The sequence below is a fragment of the Felis catus genome, chromosome D3, assembly GCF_018350175.1.
Source record: "Felis catus isolate Fca126 chromosome D3, F.catus_Fca126_mat1.0, whole genome shotgun sequence".
Classification (NCBI taxonomy): Eukaryota; Metazoa; Chordata; class Mammalia; order Carnivora; family Felidae; genus Felis; species Felis catus.
The window spans coordinates 21,041,592-21,061,511 of NC_058379.1; the positions used below are offsets into that span (position 1 = coordinate 21,041,592).

General features: G+C 41.9%; 1 protein-coding gene and 1 pseudogene across 3 annotated transcripts in view; both read right to left on the reverse strand.

The window, feature by feature from the left end:
* SLC5A1 (solute carrier family 5 member 1) overlaps nt 1-19,920 on the reverse strand; it is a 153,877-nt gene that overhangs the window by 28,747 nt on the left and 105,210 nt on the right. For all 3 annotated transcript variants that reach the window (XM_045041046.1, NM_001195405.1, XR_006587569.1), the window contains 7 exon segments: nt 16,383-16,488; nt 12,683-12,763; nt 10,575-10,795; nt 10,198-10,333; nt 8,700-8,807; nt 3,487-3,637; nt 1,086-1,254 (listed from right to left, as the gene is read on the reverse strand). In XM_045041046.1, the coding sequence (XP_044896981.1) occupies nt 1,086-1,254; nt 3,487-3,637; nt 8,700-8,807; nt 10,198-10,333; nt 10,575-10,795; nt 12,683-12,763; nt 16,383-16,488 (972 nt within the window).
* LOC123381207 lies at nt 13,590-14,863 on the reverse strand (annotated as a pseudogene).

A 19,920-nucleotide genomic window follows, 5' to 3' on the forward strand; every position in this document is an offset into this window, starting at 1 on the left:
CTCATAGAATAAGTCTGGAGGTTTTCCTTCCATTTCTATTTTTTTTGGAACAATTTGAGAAGAATAGGTATTAACTCTTCCTTAAATGTCTGGTCAAATTCCCTTAGGAAGCCATCTGACCCTGGACTTTTGTTTGTTGGAGACTTTTAATTACTGATTCATTTCTTTGCTGGTTATGGGTCTGTTCAATTTTCTATTTCTTCCTGTTTCAGTTTTGGTAGTTTGTATGTTTCTAGGAATTTGTCCATTTTTTCCAGATTGCCCAGTTTGCTGGCATATAATTTTTCATAATATTCTCTTATAACTGCTTGTATTTCTATGGTGTTGGTTGTGATCTCTCCTCTTTCATTTGTGAATTTATTTGGGTCCTCAAAGGAGCCATTCCTAATTTAACTCTAACCTGTCTTTCTAGCATGTCTTCCATTATCCATACACACAAACTTTCTCTCAAGCCAGGTGAGATTCCTTTCAAGCCCCTGACCCTCACCCTTACCTTTGCACTTCCACCTCTGAGCCTCAGAAGGTGCTGTTCTCTCTGTTTTGAATGCCCTCTCTTCCCTCTCAGTTTCAGTTCATGTTGATATAGCCTGAGAATCCTTTCTTATGTTCTATGCCATATTTTATCCATCAATTACTATCTACCTTATGCTATTTTGCATATAAACTGCTTGAGCACCAGGACTTCATCCTTCACTGGGCCCTGAGAATTACCAGCTGGAAAGCCAAGCTCACTGAAGAACCACTGAAGGTAGCCTATGTTAAGACTTGCTCTTGAGCTGCTTACCCAGGGGCTACAAACTTTCTAGGGAGTGTCATGTTGTCAGGTCAAAATCACCAAGATTACATGGAAAATGTACATCATTAGTTGGGAATGAGTTTGGAAGCTGCAGCAAGGAGGAGTGGGAGTCCAAAAGAATGTGAACCTAGGAGAGTCCCTGAAGCCTTTCCCAATACAAACCCTCAGCAGCACATCTTCCTGCTTGAGATCTGTGGGAAATAGTATCCCTCTCACAGAGAATATATCGATCTGGGTGGGAATTTCTGTGTCAGAGTGGTTTTTCGGGGCATGCATAAATGATACCTACCTGTTCATTGACTCTCTTGCAGAAAATAGCAAGCAGGAAGACAGCTGCAATGGGCGGTCCCAAGTAACTGGTAATGGACTGGATGTAATCAAAGAGCTGCCCACTTTGCGCTGACTGCACAATGGGCACCCAGGCAATGCTGATGCCAGTCAGCACCAAGATGAACAACCTGAAATCAAAGCCCCCAAAACAGAATGTCAATAAATGGCTCTGTGTGAATAAATGTATATCTCTATGTATCAGGTGTGTGTGTGTGTGTGTGTGTGTGTGTATACACAGATATATAGGGAGATAGATAGATAGATAAATGTATATATTTATATATGTGTATATGTAATTTCATTTATTATATATCATATATACATGGTGTGTGTGTGTGTGTGTGTGTGTGTGTGTGTGTGTGTGTAACATGACCATGGCAAGGAAAAATAATTAGCAAATTCATTCTTGAGGCTTTTTTCCTCTGTATGCTGCCTCCTTGGGAAAGTCATCTGTGCGTATGAATAACTGAAATGCACTTGACTTTCAATAGTAACCTAAACCAGTCACTGACATAAAAGAATCACACTTCGACAAGTAGTAGTGTATAGGAATAAATGTATGGATTTTGGAGCCAGACAATCCTGGATTCACATGTTTTTCTCTCTGCAACAAAGGACACCTTGCTTAACCTCTCTGAGTCTCAATTTCTCCATTTGTGAATTTGGAATAATATGACTGACCTTGCTATTTTGGAATAAGGATCAGCTATAGTAAAACACCTAGCAAACAGTAACCACTCAATAAATAGTAAAGACTATAATTTTTATTTTCTTCTTCTCCTCCTTCTCCTTTTCCTCCTCTTCTTTGTAATAAAGTGAAAACCACAAGCCAAAAAGAGTTTATAAAGGAATGGACGCTACCAAGTATTTCCGATTCTCCTCTCCTTGAGTTTCACTTCAAGTCTTGAAGAGATTGGAGGATTCCCTTAAAAGCTCCTCTTACTTGTGCTCTTGATTTAATTAGAAAGAGGGCTATGATTCCCTTCCCTTACTTACATGAATTTAAGGCAAGAGTCTTAAACTAACCTTCGTAAAGCAGTGTTTTCACTCATATATTTCTCCCTCTGGAATGTCCTTCCACTGCCCCCCATTTACCCACTACCCACCATTTTGGACTTAGTTCAGGTCTCCCTCCTCCAGGAGATTTCCTCAAGTACTGCATTCCATGCTTACCTCTCCCTTCTCTGAGCTCTTGATTGCTCTTACAGTCCCCATAGCAAAGTTTGGGATTGTTTCCTGTAAGCCTGTCTAGGGCAAGGATAAGCCCCAGGACAGCAGTCACAGAATACACAAAAATGTGAGCTCCAACAATCTCAGAGCCAAGCAGGCCAGCCCTGAGCAAACCCAAAACAAAACAAAACAAAAAAAAAGGTTCTCTTTCCATGTTCATCTTGAGCCTTATAGATAACAGGAAAAAAATTATGAAGTCGTTTCTAAGGGAAAAACCATTCAGTGTGATGGTGCTGCCTTCTGTGAAGCAAAGTAGTAGACTCTGGCCTGGTCAGATCTCCCCTGGGTGCCAGGTATTTCATCACCTGAGAGTGGCCTGTCATTTTCCCTTTCTTTCCTTTGCCTTAATCTTACTGATGAGACCTATGAGGTGTCAGCCCATACCCCTTCTGCACTCACTGTGAAACTTTCCCTTGACTGATATCACACAGACTTGATCCTCCTGATCTGAAGAAGTTGACCTGCCATAGCCCCACAAAGAGGCATTGCAGAGCTTTGGTTAGTGCTCTATCCAGAGCATCCACTCTATGAATTATGAGCACCTCCGACCCATGTACCAACTCTTCTGGCTTTCAGTATCCTATTGTGTCCATTATCCCATTTGGCAATAACAAATGTACTCATAGTATTGTGCTTTAGACTACAGAGCATGTTCTCAAGCATATTATCACTTGACCTTCATAATGGTCTAGCAAAATGTTGCAGCAAAGGGTCAAGGCATCAGAGGCATCTGGGCCTCAGAGATGGCCCATATGAAAAGCTATAGTGTAGGACTGAGGGGGGTCATATGGGAACGGATAATGAGCCTTGGACAAGGACTCAGTTGGTCTGAGTTCCAATCCTGGCTCTGCCACTGTCCAGACTGCCTGGATTTAGGCAAGATGAGCCTCGTTTTTTTGTTGATAAACTGAGGGTTAGACTAGATGATTTCTGATGCCACATCTTACTCCAAACAGGCATTGTTTGATGATCTTCAATTTAAAATTAAATCCAACTGACATGCAAATATAACTAGCTACAGAGGTTACTCTCATTCTACCCAGATATCTACCAATCTTCCCTAGCATGGGAGGCGGGGGGCGGGTACATTCAAGCTTTCATGGTGGGTGACAAGAAGAAGCTGCACTTACCTTCCTGCAATCATGAGTTCTTTTTCAGATGCTCGTTTTCGGATCTTGGTGTAGATGTCCATGGTAAAGAGGGTGCTGGCACTATTGAAGATGGAAGTTAGGGAGCTCATGAGAGAAGCCAACATGACTGACAGCATCAGGCCTCGCAGTCCTGGAAGAGAAGGAGGTTCTGAGTGGTACACAGAGTACCTCAGCTCTTTTGTACTTGGAAATTGTGAGGACTCAAGATTTGTTTGCCTTCTGAAACCATGCCATATTCTTTGATTTATCTCTCCAGAAAGGCTAGACATTTTAAGGAATGGACAATGGCTTTAAATTATATTGTTAGCCCAAAGCAATCAACAAAGAGATAGGGGCAAAATATATATGAGGTAAATAGTTTGCAAATGAATGATGATGATAGTGGTTAATGGTGATGATGATGATGGTATGTGTGTGTGTTTCCATCTAAGAGGACTTTTATAAGGTCTTTTACTCAAAAAATTCATGGCATGGCAGAAAGATTCAAACTAGGATTCCAAAAATGAGGTTTTTGAGAAAGTGAAAAGCACGTAGAATAGAAGGAAATATTGCAATTCATATATCTAATAAGGGTCTAGTATGCAGAATATATGCATAAAATGTGTAACTGAATAATAAAAAGACAAAAAATCCAATTAAAAATGGGCAAAGGACTTGAATAGAAATTTCTCCAGAGTTTCTCAAAAAATTAAAAATAGAACTATCTTATGACCAGCAATAGCATTACTAGGAATTTATCCAAAGGATACAGGAGTACTGATTCATAGGGACACATGTACCCCAATGTTTATAACAGCACTTTCAACAATAGCCAAATTATGGAAAGAGCCTAAATGTCCACCAACTGCTGAATGGATAAAGAAGGTGTGGTTTATATATACAATGGAATACTACTTGGCAACAAGAAAGAATGAAATCTGGCCATTTGCAGCAATGTGGATGGAACTGAAGGGTATCATGCAAAGTGAAATAAGTCAGTCAGAGAAAGACAGATATCATATGTTTTCACTCATATGTGGAACTTGAGAAACTTAACAGAAGACCATGGAAGAAGGGAAGGGAAAAAATAGTTTCAAACAGAGAGGGAGGCAAACCATAAGGGACTCCTAAATACAGAGAACAAACAGAGGGTTGATGGGGAGGGGGGTGGGAAAGAGGGGGGAAATGGGTGATGGGCATTGAGGAGGGCACTTGTTGGGATGAACACTGGGTGTTGTATGTAAGCGATGAATCATGGGAATCTACCCCCCAAACCAAGAGCACACTGTATACACTGTATGTTAGCCAATTTGACAATAAATTATATTTTAAAAAAAGAAAGAAAGAAATTTCTCCAAAGAAGATAAACAAGTAGCTAATAATCACATGAAAAGATGCTCAACATCAGGGAAGTTCAAATCAAAACCACAATAAGATACTACTCTATATCCACTAGGGTGGCTGTAATAATAATTTTTAAAAAGGACAGATAATAACAAGTGTGGGTGGAGATGTGAAGAAATAGGAGCCTCATACATTGTTGGCAGTAAGGTAAAACGGCATAGCCACTGTGCAAATAATCTTGCAGTTTCTCAAAATAAACATGCAGTTACCATATGACTCATTAATTTCACTCCTAGGTGTCTGCCCAAAAGAAATAAAAACATATAGCCACATAAAAACTTGAACATGAATGTTCATAGTGGTATTATTTATAATAGCCAAGTAGAAACAATACAATGTCCATCAACTGATAAATGGATAAACAAAATGTGATATGTCCATGCAATGGAATATTATTTATCAATAAAAAGGAATGAAGTATTTACACATGCTATGACATGGATGAACCTTGAAAACATTATGCTAAGTGACAGAAGCAAGACAAAAAGGACAACTATTGTATAATCCCACTTATATGAAATGCTCAGAGTAAGCAAATTCATAGAGACAGGGAGTATACCAGTGATTGCCTAGGGCTAAGGAGTTTGGGGTGAAATATGGGATGATTGCTAATAGGTACAGGATTTCTTTTGGAGATGATAAAAATTGTCTGTAATTGTGGTGATGGTTGTACAACTCTGTGAATATACTAAAAAAACCACTGAATTGTATACCTTAAGTGGTTAATTATGTGGTATGTGAATTATAATTCAGTAAAACTGTCATCAAAAAAAAAAAAAAAAGACAAGGGTGTGTTTCCAACTCTAACCCCAAGCAAGTTATGCCAACCTCTAGGCCTCATCTCCTAATATGTTAAATGGGGATAATACTACACTTGCCCAAATCAGAATAAGAGATTGTTCTTAAATTTTTCCCAATCATGGCAAGCATGGTTGGCTATAATCTCTATTACTACTTCCATACCAAAGAGAGCATAAAGTTGTCCCTGCTATGTTGGAAGGCCAGGTCATGCTGAGAGCCCATCATAGAGAGTACAGTCTTAGAAGTAAAAGTAACCTTAGAGGTCACCTAGGCCTATCATCCATTGGTAGAATCCCTTCTACATTCTATTTGCCCAAACTCTCTAGCATTAGGAGATCTACTACCCCACAGGGAGTCTGCTCCCTCTTGGGCAGTCCTAACCAGGCTGTTATCTGCCTCTTTGTGGCCTTAGACACAGTCCTTATGCTACCCAACCAGAGAGGTCTTATCTTTCATCCACTTTACCATCTTTCATGTATTCAAAGATAACTCGTGTCTTCTTGAACTCTCTCTTCTCCACACTAAAGATCCTCAGTTTCTTATAATACTCTTTATAATTGGTTTTGGGGGACCCAAATATACAGAGAACTTGACATATTACCTCTATTAAACTTTAGCTTATTACATTTGAGTCAACATCCCTGCCTCTTGAGATCTTTTTGGAAATGATTCTATCATTCCTCTAGATTTGCATCTATAAATAATTTTATAGTTGTTTTTATCTACAGCCTTGCAAGAAGAAAAATAAAGGCTGTCTCCTTCAATTATTTTGTCATTTGTTGGGAATTTTTTAATCGTCCTTCCTGAGTTTGTACCACATAGACCACAGACTATTGGAGCTATAGAAGGAGTTATAAAGATCCTCTAGTCTAATTCCCTCACTTTTCAGTTGGTAAAACAAAAGTGCATTTCGGGGCACCTGGGTGGCTCAGTCAGTTAAGCATCTGATGCTTAATTTCAGCTCAGGTCATGATTTTACAGTTTGTGGGATGGCGCCTCACATCAGGCTCCATGCTGACAGCGTGAAGTCTGCTTGGGATTCTCTCTCCCTCTCTCTCTGCTCTTCCCCCGTTTGTATGCACATGTGTACACACGTGTTCTCTCTCTGTGTCTCTCAAAAGACATAAGTAAAAACATTTAAACAAAGGTCCCTTTCAAGGAGTTAGTAGGTAGGGCTTCAAGCCTAGTTCTGCCATTTGTTCAGGGTTTCTTCACCAGTTAATTGTTAAGCTGGGATAGAGCTCTCTCCTTTGTACTCTTATCAAACTCTTTTTCACTCAATAAATATTTGTTGAACATAATTTTACAGTGGTCCGGGCATGAAATAATGGTATATCAGTGTAGGGTGATACTACACTGGAAAGAGATAGATGAATATAAGAGATATTTAGCCAGCAAAATGGATAGAATTTAGTGACAGACTGGTGGGACAACATTTACTGGCCAAGTGGAGGAGACTGAATCTTCAAATGAGACAAAAAGTTGCAGCCTAAAGGATAGGGGTAAAAAGACAAATAGGAGAACATAGTATTATGGCATCCAAGAGAAGAGAATAACATAAGAAAGATGAGTGATCAATAATGCTGAATGCTACTGAAGGGTCAAATAAGATAAAGAATGAAAAATATCTATTTAATCTAGTACAGGGAGGTCATTGTCGATTTCGGTGTTTACAGAAGCCAGATTCCAGCTGAAGGTGAAGGAATGGCAATGATACATGTAAACACAGCATTTTGTTGTCTTGCATGCCATGCATCTTTCTGTCATGTACAATTCACTCGAACACAGTGTTCAGAAATACCTACAGTCCTCACCAAGGATCTGCCAATCTAAAGAAATAACATAAACAGGGGTGCGCCTGGCTGTCTCTGTTGGTGGAACATGTGACTCTTGATCTCAGGGTTGGGAGTTCAAGCACATTGGGTGTAGAGATTACTTTTTAAAAAAAGTTTTTTAGCCTTAAAAAAAAGAAAAGAAATAACATAAACACCCCCCACATAGGCGAATGTAATCCAAATCAGAACTCTAAAAGAGCCAGCCGTGTGACTCTTCTAATTGCAACCTTAATTAGTAAGCAGCCTGGCTCAGTTGAAGAGTTAATGATTACCCCCATTTTTTTATAATTTTAATGCAAATGGTTTACCCAATCATACATCCAGTATGTGATTTTAAAAAATTATTCAATTCCAGCCTTGAGCAGAGTTAAGCAAGCCAGACACTGAGTTGCTGTGTGGCCTTGGAAAAAAATCATTTTCCTTCTGTAGGCCTCAGTTTCCTCAACTATAAAATGAAAAGGTTTGACTAAATAGTGTCTAGGTTTCCTCTCAGTAACAAAATTTTTAAGTTTCTTCTAAAACCTGATCAATACCTTTGAATTTCTGGTCTCCTGAAACCCGCTAACCTAACAAGATTTGCATCCCTTGAGACAGAAATATATTTTTCTTAACATGAAACATGAACAGTAGTCCTACAGGTCTACACCAAAACTCTAACTATTCTGGACTCCAAGTACTCAATCTTTTAGTATAACACATTTCTCTGTAGTGAGAAGCCCCCTGGTGGCCCATCCATCTACTGCCTCCAACTTCCTCCTTTAAAGCTAAAAATCACTCTGCATTTCTTTCCAGGTTTTTTCTTAGAACATCAATTCATTCCACAGGAAAAACTCCACTTAGTTCAAGCTTTCATGTTAATGTCTGTTGGAGAGCTAGAAAGACCTTCTAGATAGCATGGAAAAGTCGTGATTTTCGCTAGCCCATTTTCAGGTCACCTCTTTTCCAAGATTGACTGATGGACACATGCCAGGTCTCATAGAGCTCAACCAAGTCATAAGCTGACTTCCACTGAGGGAAGACATGTTCAAAACCTGAGGACACCCAGAGGGAGGTTTTCCCTACTCGGCCCCAAGGCTCAGAAATGGCTTTTCCCCAGAGGGCTGCAAAAATCTACATAAAGTATAAGTCCAATCAGCCTCCAAAGAAAGACCCTGCCAGCAAGGTGACTCTCACCATTGGGCATGAGCTCCACCACCAAGGTCGGGTAAGCCATGTTGGTACAGCCAACTTCAGTGCCACAATATTTCTTACATTCCGAGGGGACGGTGCAGGCAACTTTTTCTGGAGAAAGATGAAAAGCCAGGTCAGTAAGTAGACATTGGGGAAATACTTCCAAGATTCGCTTTCTTAAAACAAGGCTTCAAACAAGACATTCTGCCCATGGTCCTGAATTGGTTCCACAGAGAGTGCAGCTCCAAATTGAGCCCTTCTATGCCATGCCCCTGCCCTGCTGGTATGACTGTAAGATCTTACTGGGGAGAAAAAGGTTCTTAGGCAGAGGAAGGGGGAAGCAAAGCAACGCTCAGAGTAGGAAGGGAAGGGGCACAATCTTTAGCTTGGAACTCTCTACAGCTTAGCAGTAACTATTGTCTTGTTTCTCCTGAAAATCACAATGAAACTGTGGCTCCTAATTTTGAAGTTTATTTGAAGTAGCTTTTACAAGTAGGATTGAACACCAGATGACTGAGGGAATTCCCCACTAGGAATGCTGTTGGGTAGTACTTCTAAGATGTGAAAAATCTGGAGTGGAGAGAGACAGGAGGTAGTCTGGAAAGGGAAGGGGACATGATTTAGAGGCTTAGGGAAAATTTTAGTAACTTCTTTAGAATTAAAACAACAAACATTTATTATGTTATAGTATACCTACTATAGGTATATCCTTTAGTGCTGTTCCGTAGAGCACTGATTCATTATAGCACTGCCTCAAATATTAAGTGTGTTATATCTATTATATCATAAATTATTCAGTTAAGAATATTACTCTCATGACAGGTGAGCTAGTATAGGAGTATGAGATCACTATTAGGAGCATGATTAACAGCCAATGGCAGCAAGTACCCCTAGACTGTCCTGTCTTCGTTTTGGAGAGAGCTTACCAAAGTTTCACTCCATGGTGCTCTCTTTTTTGCCATTATTTCATATTCCAGGAAACAGTTTTGACCTATTATGGCTGACCCAAAAAAGCAAATGGAAATCTGGAGAAGCCTCAAAAGGGCCAAGAAAGGCTCTATCACCCTAGATAGCAAAGTACAAGACTCAGGGCTCTTCAAGGAAATGGTCCAAGAAACAGGGCTCTGAGCACCAAGCAATTAGAGACTGGGCAGGGTTCTTTGCCATTAAAGACACACCACCACGGCCTGAGTAAGACTGAGCAAAAAGTTAGCAAATATTAGCTGGAAGAAGCTACAGCTAGAGGTGTATCATGACTTCAGAGATTTTGGAAAAGGGAAGAAAGTAATTGTCAATGTAAGGAACCAGAAAGACAACCCCACAGGCTCTGTGACCTTAAGTTGTTTACTATCTAAAGGGGGAATAATAATACCTGGTAATTGTGGCAAGAAAAAACAGAAGATGGCAGAAAAGAAAGAGCAGAGAGCTACAGAGCTTTAGAAGTTACACAGAGCCTGGAAAATGGAAGAGAGTGGCTGCTGAGTCTAGCAAAAGGCATCACCTGTGTACAGGATGCGGCTGATCATTCCCGGCATCACCATGAGGAACATAGGCAGCAGCTTCAGGTACCCACACATGACACAGCCGGCCTTCACATGAGACATGTTTTTGGCTGAGAGGCAGCGTTGCACAATGACCTGACAGAGAAAGCAGTGAGAGTGGGGTGCAGGCCAGAGACCCCTCAATGCCCTCTGGCTACTCCTAGCAACACTCCTACATGTCCTCGGCCCTTGGCCTGGCACCTCCTTGCCAGTAAGGCTCAGTGACCCCAGACCACATGAGCCCTGTTCTACCTTACCCACTACCACAAGCCACAGACAGGAGTCCCTGTAGAGACCTGGGAACACCCCATCCACTCCACACATCCAGCATAGGTACCTGATCTGTGCACCAGTACCACAGGGCAAGGATGGACAACCCAAAGATGAGCCCAGGCCATGGCAGGTCTCCAGTGAGGGGGTCTCGGAAGATGTGGAAAGAGTCAGCTCTCGGTGTATAACATTCTTTCTTGATGGTGATGTTTCCATCAGAAATCACAGTTGGAATGGCTTTCATGTACTTTATCATGAAGGTATCATACCCTCCCACTTCGTGAAAAGCTGGAAAACATCAGCAACAAACATCCTGAAACTCTCAACTCTTAATTCAAGTTTCTTCCTGTGAATGCCTGAGAAATCACCCTCGCAGTGTGGTCTTGGGCAAGTCATTTTCCCAACCTGGGCCTCAACCTTCTCATCCACAGAATGGGATTATTAACCCTGCCCAACCTCCTTGCGGGGCTACTCTGAGGGTCCAAAACAATAACCTGTAAAAGTATTTCAACCATAAACCTTTTTATTTTTTTTTATATGAAATTTATTGACAAATTGGTTTCCATACAACACCCAGTGCTCATCCCAAAAGGTGCCCTCCTCAATACCCATCACCCACCCTCTCCTCCCTCCCACCCCCCATCAACCCTCAGTTTGTTCTCAGTTTTCAACAGTCTCTTATGCTTTGGCTCTCTCCCACTCTAACCTCTTTTTTTTTTTTTTTCCTTCCCCTCCCCCATGGGTTCTTGTTAAGTTTCTCAGGATCCACATAAGAGTGAAACCATATGGTATCTGCCTTTCTCTGTATGGCTTATTTCACTTAGCATCACACTCTCCAGTTCCATCCACGTTGCTACAAAAGGCCATATTTCATTTTTTCTCATTGCCACATAGTACTCCATTGTGTATATAAACCACAATTTCTTTATCCATTCATCAGTTGATGGACATTTAGGCTCTTTCCATAATTTGGCTATTGTTGAGAGTGCTGCTAACCATAAACCTTTTTAAAAAGAGAAAGGATTTGGGGCACCTGGGTTGAATGTCTGACTCTTAATTTCGGCTCAGGTCATGATCTCATGGCTCATGAGTTTTGCTAGTGCAGAGCCTGCCTGGGATTCTCTGTCTACCTCTTTCTCTGCCTCTCTCTCTCTGTCTCTCAAATATAAATAAATAAACATTAAAATTTTTTTAATTAAAAAAGGGAAAAGACTTGAATTATTAAAAGAAAGACCTTGGTTTTGAAGATTCAAGGCCTCTTTTCCCCTCCCTTTTGCTGTCAGCAGCAGCCTTTAAAATCCTGCACAGAGACCTAGAGACACACAGACTCAGTCATACTACTCCTGGTCACAGCAATGTGGTAAGACAGACAGAGAAAGGGTAAGGAGTAAGAAGAAGGGGTAAGGAGCCCTACCACCTCTTGGCTGTGTGTCCTTGAATAAGGTATTCCAGCCTCTGCCCTGCTGAACCCCATGGACCACTGGGGGGAAACCAAATAGAAGCTCTTGGAAAGAAGAGAACAGAGAGTGGATAAGAGGCTTCACAGGACACACAGAGAGTACAGGCCCTCTTAAAAACAAAATGCATTTATATTCTTCCATAGCAAGTACCTCTGTATCTAGGGTCTCCAGTTTTGTCTTTAGGATTTCACAGACAAATAAAATTTCAAAATTGGAGTCAGGGGACAACACACAATGGCTAATTTTTAAAATTTTATCAAATAAGGACATAAACAAGAAAATGATCGCTTATTGTCATTAATTCATAAAAGAAAGGATATTTAACATTTGAATATATTTAGCCTGCTGGATATTTAGCCTTATCCTTTTTTTTTTTTTTTTTTTTTTTTTTTTGTCCAGTTTTTCTGTGGAGAGCAGACCATGACATCAGAGGCCCACATTGGGAACCACTGGCTCAGTCCATCTAGAGAGAGCAGTAGGGAATCCAGGTATTGTCTGGGCCAGGCCTAGTCTGAGATCTCCAGGGCTGAGGAAGGTGCCCCCTGTACACCCACAGTGATGGCCAATCTAGGCTGGACCACTCCCCTAGAGAGGGCAGAGGGTACCGGGCTTACTTCCCGGACCAACAACAGGCAGGGAGGCTAGGCTTGCTTTTCTTTCCCTGGGCCTCTTACTCTGCCACCCCACCTCCCCAGTCTGCCCCAGCCCCACTTACCAAACCCGGTCAAGATAAAAGACCCCACCAGCATGATCACTGTCTGCAAGGTGTCCGTGTAAATCACAGCTGCCAGGCCCCCTAAGCAGACAAAGGAGACAATATGTCTGACCTCATATAGGAGGACAACCTGTCAGCCTACCTCCTTTGCCCACTGCCTGCCCCTCTCCCTCTGCACACCCTCTGCTCACACCCTTCAGTCACCTGCCTAACTTTCCTTCCCTCTCTTGTTCTTTTACAGTAGTCTGCTACCCAGCATGTTCCCACACCTCCACTTTTCACAACGCTGGGAAGGCCTTGGAAATTGAATATTTCTCCCTGCTTGAGGAGGAAGAGTTTGATGCAACCATTTGAAGGTAGGAGATGGCTCAAAGGAGATGGTTATGGTAAAGCGTCTTCCACAGGGGCACCTGGGTGGCTCAGTCCATTAAGTGTCTGACTTCAGCTCAGGTCATGATCTCACCACTCCTGAGTTCAGATCCTGTATCGGGCTCTGTGCTGACAGCTCAGAGCCTGGAGCCTGCTTTGGATTCTGTGTCTCCCTCTCTCTCTGCCCATCCCCCCTTGTGCTCTCTCTGTCTCTCAAAAATAAATAAACATTAAAAAAAACATGTCTTCCACAAACGAAGACAGGGAAGAGCAAGGAGTAGACATCTCTACAAGGTGTCTGGGGACTTTACTGAATCAACACATTTCAAAGGGCCACTAGCATGTCTGCTCTCTCTTTACTCAGACCATCTAAGAACCTTTTTTTTTCTTTCATAATTGAGTTTTTATTTGTTCTGAGGATCAGTACAGACAATTCAATTTGTACACAATTCTTAACGTACGTACCAAAAACCTAAAAAAAACCATGTAGCTGTGGTTCTTTTCTCAAAGTTATTACAGTGAACTTCCAGCTTAAAATTGGAGGCAAATTTCCCTTAACAGTATATCAAGTACTGGTATCTTCAAATGTTGATATGCTGTTACACTGTTAAGTCCCATTAATTCACAATTTAATGTCATATACACTACATACTCAAATTTTCAATCTTGCACAAGACATTAACAAGGTTACTAGGAAACTGGACTACCACAACCAACATGTTACAGAATGCACAAAATTCTGACAGGGAGAGCCAAGCAAGATCAAGGAGTGGTTTTCTTTAGGAAACAATTCTAGCATAAACAACGTGGGAATAGAAGTAATTTAAAATGTCCAAGACATATTAAATGCACGACTGACTCCAAGTTGCCATTTAGTATGCTTGGTATTATAGGATATAAAAACTACCCCATCTATGAATGTTAAGCTGACACCCAAGACAATCAAAGCCTCCCATATTCAATATCCCACTATTTTCTGGTTGTGCCAAAAAATAAACAGCAGCAAATGATTTCACCTCTTAAAAAAAAAGCATTTACACTTAAAAAATGGGATGAGGTGGGATTTCCTCCTTCTTAAAAATGTTTCTAGAGCTACTAAAAACCTTGCATTTACAAAATAGTTGATAAAAATATTCCTCTGGATTGTACAAGAAGGGAGAGAGGGACCACTGGTAAGACATGGGATATGATACTAATCAGACTTGGCTTCTTTCTCTCCTACTTCATCAGAGGCTGGACTCTCCTCGTTTTTAGTTTCTCCGTTTTCTGCAGGTAAGTCTTCTTTGTTTCTTGGTTAGCCACTTCAGCCTCTTTTCCCTTTGCTCCCCTTTTCCCCTTTGTTTGCACTCTTTTGTCTGAAGATTTCTCCTTTCCCGCCGCCTTTTTTGGCTTCGTTTCCACTTTTGCAAGAGCAGGTTTAGCTGACCTCCTCTTGGGCTCCTTCTTCGCCGCCCCCTCGGCGGAGCTGACCTTCCTCTTGGGCATCGTGGCGGCGGGGCGGCCACGTGCCGGCTGCCTGGGGGCTGCCGCGCACCCAGAGCCTTCGGCGAAGCTGGGCTGCCTGTCCGCTACCACTCCTCCCGCCGCCCAAGCTGCTCTAAGTAATTTCTTGTCCCAAAAGCTGTGGGACTCCAGCTACACAGCAAACTTCATTACTGACCCAGCCCCCTCCCCAACCTAGAACAGAGTAACACTTCCGAAAAGGTGTCCCCAATTGCTCTTCCTGTCACTAGCTTCTCCATTCATCTCTTTTTTTTTTTTTTTGTGAAATTTATTGACAAATTAGTTTCCATACAACACCCAGTGCTCATCCCAAAAGGTGCCCTCCTCAATACCCATCACCCACCCTCTCCTCCCTCCCACCCCCCATCAACCCTCAGTTTGTTCTCAGTTTTTAGGAGTCTCTTATGCTTTGGCTCTCTCCCACTCTAACCTCTTTTTTTTTTTTTCCTTCCCCTCCCCCATGGGTTCCTGTTAATTTCTCAGGGTCCACATAAGAGTGAAACCATATGGTATCTGTCTTTCTCTGTATGGCTTATTTCACTTAGCATCACACTCTCCAGTTCCATCCACGTTGCTACAAAAGGCCATATTTCATTTTTTCTCATTGCCACGTAATATTCCATTGTGTATATAAACCACAATTTCTTTATCCATTCATCAGTTGATGGACATTTAGGCTCTTTCCATAATTTGGCTATTGTTGAGAGTGCTGCTATGAACATTGGGGTACAAGTGGCCCTATGCATCAGTACTCCTGTATCCCTTGGATAAATTCCTAGCAGTGCTATTGCTGGGTCATAGGGTAGGTCTATTTTTAATTTTCTGAGGAACCTCCACACTGCTTTCCAGAGCGGCTGCACCAATTTGCATTCCCACCAACAGTGCAAGAGGGTTCCCGTTTCTCCACATCCTCTCCAGCATCTAGAGTCTCCTGATTTATTCATTTTTGCCACTCTGACTGGCGTGAGGTGATACCTGAGTGTGGTTTTGATTTGTATTTCCCTGATATGGAGCGACGCTGAACATCTTTTCATGTGCCTGTTGGCCATCCGGATGTCTTCTTTAGAGAAGTGTCTATTCATGTTTTCTGCCCATTTCTTCACTGGGTTATTTGTTTTTCGGGTGTGGAGTTTGGTGAGCTCTTTATAGATTTTGGATACTAGCCCTTTGTCCGATATGTCATTTGCGAATATCTTTTCCCATTCCGTTGGTTGCCTTTTAGTTTTGTTGGTTGTTTCCTTTGCTGTGCAGAAGCTTTTTTCTCCATTCATCTCTTGAGTCTTCTTCTAAAATCTCTGTATGTGTCACTCCCTCCCTTCCTGCCTACAGTGCCTCCCAGTGGCTGTCACATCAAACCCAAAGCCTCCTTCTGGCTTCCAGGACCCTTGCACTGTGGCCTCATTTGAACTATCAGGACTTATCACCCACACACATACCCCAGGTATCTCCCATTGACCACCCATCTCCAGCCAAACACATCTACTTGCTCACACTGGCCCAAACCCATGCCATGCCCATTCCTGACTCCATTCCCTGCTCTCCCCTATCCCTGCACCTGGCACTCCCTCTCTAATTCTCCCAACTTCTATCCACAACCTGGAAGGCCAGGCCCTGCGCCACTTCCTAGAAGCTGTCCTGACTATTCCACCCAACACTGGAGTTTTCTGGGGACCCCGTATAACTTGTTAGGGCCTGAGAGTGGGGACTAAGCAAACACTCCATCCTAAAACTGTTTCCTGGGTGTATCTCTCTTTATTGAGAGAAGAAGCTATGTCTCCTAGGTCCTCCTCCTTTCCTGGGCTTCAGTTGAGTCATTTGTAGGACTCACCTGTGATTGTATAAAGACCAGTGATTGCCAATAAAAGAAAGATGGCCAAATACAGATCCAGACCCAAGGCCATGTTGATGAATATGGCCCCAGAGAAGATGTCTGCCTGGAAGGAGAGGAGAGACAGAGTTAGGAATGAGGGAAGCCAGCTGGCCGCAAGTTGCACCCAGGGTCTGACTGAGGCACTTCAGCTGCAGGGACAGAGAGGCAAACTTGAAAGGGGTAGCAGAAAGTGTTTCCTTAGTAATGTCAATGCTTGTGATTTCTGTGGCCCAATGTTAGACCACACATCCCTTGCCCTTTGGCTAAAATCCCCCAATTAGAGGTTCATGTTTTTATCCCTGGTTCAGAATATAAAGGCAAGTACTGCACATTTCCACATATATATGATATCTAAAATAAGCAAATTTATAAAATCAAAGACTAGAATAGTGATTACCATGAAGGGGGGTTGGGGGACAGGGAAATGGGGAGTTATTAATCAACGGGCACAAAGTTTCAGTTAAGTAAGATGAATAAGTTCTAGAGATCTGCCATACAACATTGTGCCTATAGTCAACAATAATGTATTTTACACTTAAAATTTGTCAAAAAGATAGATGGCATGTTAAGTGTTCTTAACACAACAAAATAAAAAAATATTAACACTTCAGGATCATACTATATTTCTAGGTTTCTCGACAAGCTTTATTCAAGATGATAGTAGATATCCCACGGGAAGAAAAGATTCCCTGGTCAAAAAAGTCTATGAAATACTGGATTAAACAAATTAAGGCAGTTTCTTTACTACACAATTTCTCTAAGCCTTTAAAATACAGCATGTACTGTGAATCCCCAGGAGAGGACCATGGGAAATGACCCTTCACAAACTTAATTAACTATGGAACTCTGTTTGCCAAGGAATAACTATTAACACCTTGAGGTTCACCCAACCCACCTGTGGACTGCTGCTCTAAGCTATTATCCATCATTTACACCTCAGTGTGCAAAGGCTTATCAAATCTATTCCCAAAAGCAAGTTTGAGTGCTAGAGAGTCCATGAGAGGGAAACCCCACCCACACTCTGGAGCAGAGAGAAACTTTAGCAATATCATAATTTTATCTTCTCAGCCCAGATGGAGTCCACCTTGACTCAAACACAACCAGAACATCACCAAGAATTTCTTGCATGGCAGGCTTGCTTCTAGGTGGTTTTATCTAGATTATCTCATGTAGCTTTAGGGAAAAGTGTTCCCTCTTCACCCCCAAATCCACCAGTTATGTTCTTGATGCTGTTCTCTTTCTCCTCCCTGCCTCATTTAGCCCCATAAAGAATCTTCTACCTGGCCGTATGGTGCAATTCCTAATTTTAACCAACAGAGAGCACTGCAGTCACCCAAAATGAATTTTTCATGGCAGCTCCAAAATACTACCAGGAAGGGTAGGATTAAGGGATTTCTTAGTGAACCTTTTTTTCAAATCCCTCAGTGTGAATGAAATTAGACCTCCCTTAGAAGCAATGCATGAGCTGTTTCATTGCATAAAACCTAATGTATTTCAGGGTGTGTAAAGGGCCACCCAGTCACAACCCTGGAAATGGTGCCCTTGCGTCTCCTCTCCATTCTTGGTTTCCCCACTTCCACCTCCTTACAGCTCCAGCGGTTCATCTCCCTGCCAAGCAAATCTCCTAGTCCCTGCCTCTATTACTTGGCAGAGAGCTTGTCTAACACCAACTCCAAGCTTATGTGCAACTCTCCCTCCCAAGATGGGTCTCCTGAGTACTGGTGCCTTAGCTCCCCTGCAGATTCTCTAGCCCCAGGGGACCTAATATCATTGTCATTCCTGGTGGATGAGGAGAAGTAGAGTCAGAAATCCCACATAAACAAAGGCTGGTGGTCAGAGGATCTGGGTTTTAACACCAGTGCTGCCATTGTAGGCCTGAGTGACTTTGGATAAAACATTTCACCTCTCCATGTCTCTGTGTTCTCATTTTTAAAGTAAGCTCTGACTCTGAAGGTTTATGATTCACAGTGGCTGGAAGTGGGAAAGTCCTGTAACCAAAGAAAGCATTCCCCTCCCAGGTCCTGGACCTGTTCCACCCAGTCCTCTAATGCCAAAGAGGAAGAAAGAGCCCCTGGCTGCACGTCAGCCTAGCTAAAGGTGAAACGGCCACTTCTTCCTGACCCTGCACATTAACCCACTGGAATTATGATGAGTATTCATAATGCTGGACCCTCCCCTCCCATGCCTCTATATCACTACACAAAGTTATACCAGTTGAAGGGGCCCCATTCATTTATTACATAGGAGTGCTAGTAAGTGCATATATTTTTGTTTGGTGGATTAGCTAATAAGCATACGTGAGCAATAAAAAGATTCCAAGGCTGTTACTGCCTTAAAAATGCCTTTGGTTGGTTTGTTTTTCAGGGTAGTTCATTTGTAATGCTTTATGACAACATCCCATAGAAGACTGTGTTACCCTCATTAATATGTGCCTTCCTATCTTCAGTCACAAATAAGTAACACACAACTCCTAAGATAATGCTATAACTAAAGTCTACAAAGACTTATGGGAAGTGTTAGGCTAATGGAAATCTTGTCTTTATGATACTCTATTTCCAGCTAACAGGGCAGATAAAGAATTCCAAGAACACATTCCTCATGAATTGAAGAAACCTAAGACAAATTCTATCTCCCATGAGTCACTCCTAATTTCAGAAATGAATTCTGCCCTTTGAACCCTGAAAGCCAGCAGGAGTGCCTCCAGATGCCATTCCATACCTGAGCTCACGTTAGTCCAGGCACTCTGACATTAGTCTTTGAATCCTAGGTACCCAAATTTTATGTGCTTTACTAGGGTTTTTTTTTCTCCATATCTAGGGAATTTTATAGTTTACCAAGTGCTTTCAGATACATTCATTGTTTTAATCTCCAAAACAAGGTAATAGGACAATATATTGGCTCCACTTTATAGATGAGAGACCAAATTTATGACATGCTCAAGAGCTAAAATCCAGTTTTCTGTCTCCAAGTTCAGTGACTTTGCCACAACATTAAAAGGTAAGGGCTCTTTTTTCTAGATTATTTTCTGCAGAGAGCAAGATATTTTATCATTTAAAAAAATTGTTTTACCTACTTTTAAGGTAAAATAATTTATGGGTATGGTTGGGAAAAAACAGCACAGAAAGCTATACACTGAAAAGTAAAAATTTCCCTACTTCCATGATTTGGACCAAAGGTGACCATTGTCAAGAGCTTTTGGTCCGCCAGAGGATTTCCAAATAGCTTGCTGAAAACTATATGTCAACAGTTATGTTCCACAGTCCCCAAAATAATAATTATGAATGGGGAGCCTGGGTGGCTCAGTCGGTTAGGCGGCCGGCTTCGGCTCGGGTCATGATTTCATGGTCCGTGAGTTCAAGCCCTGCGTCGGGCTCTGTGCTGACAGCTCAGAGCCTGGAGCCTGTTTCAGATTCTGTGTCTCCCTCTCTCTGACCCTCCCCCATTCATGCTCTGTCTCTCTCTGTCTCAAAAATAAATAAACGTTAAAAATTTTTTT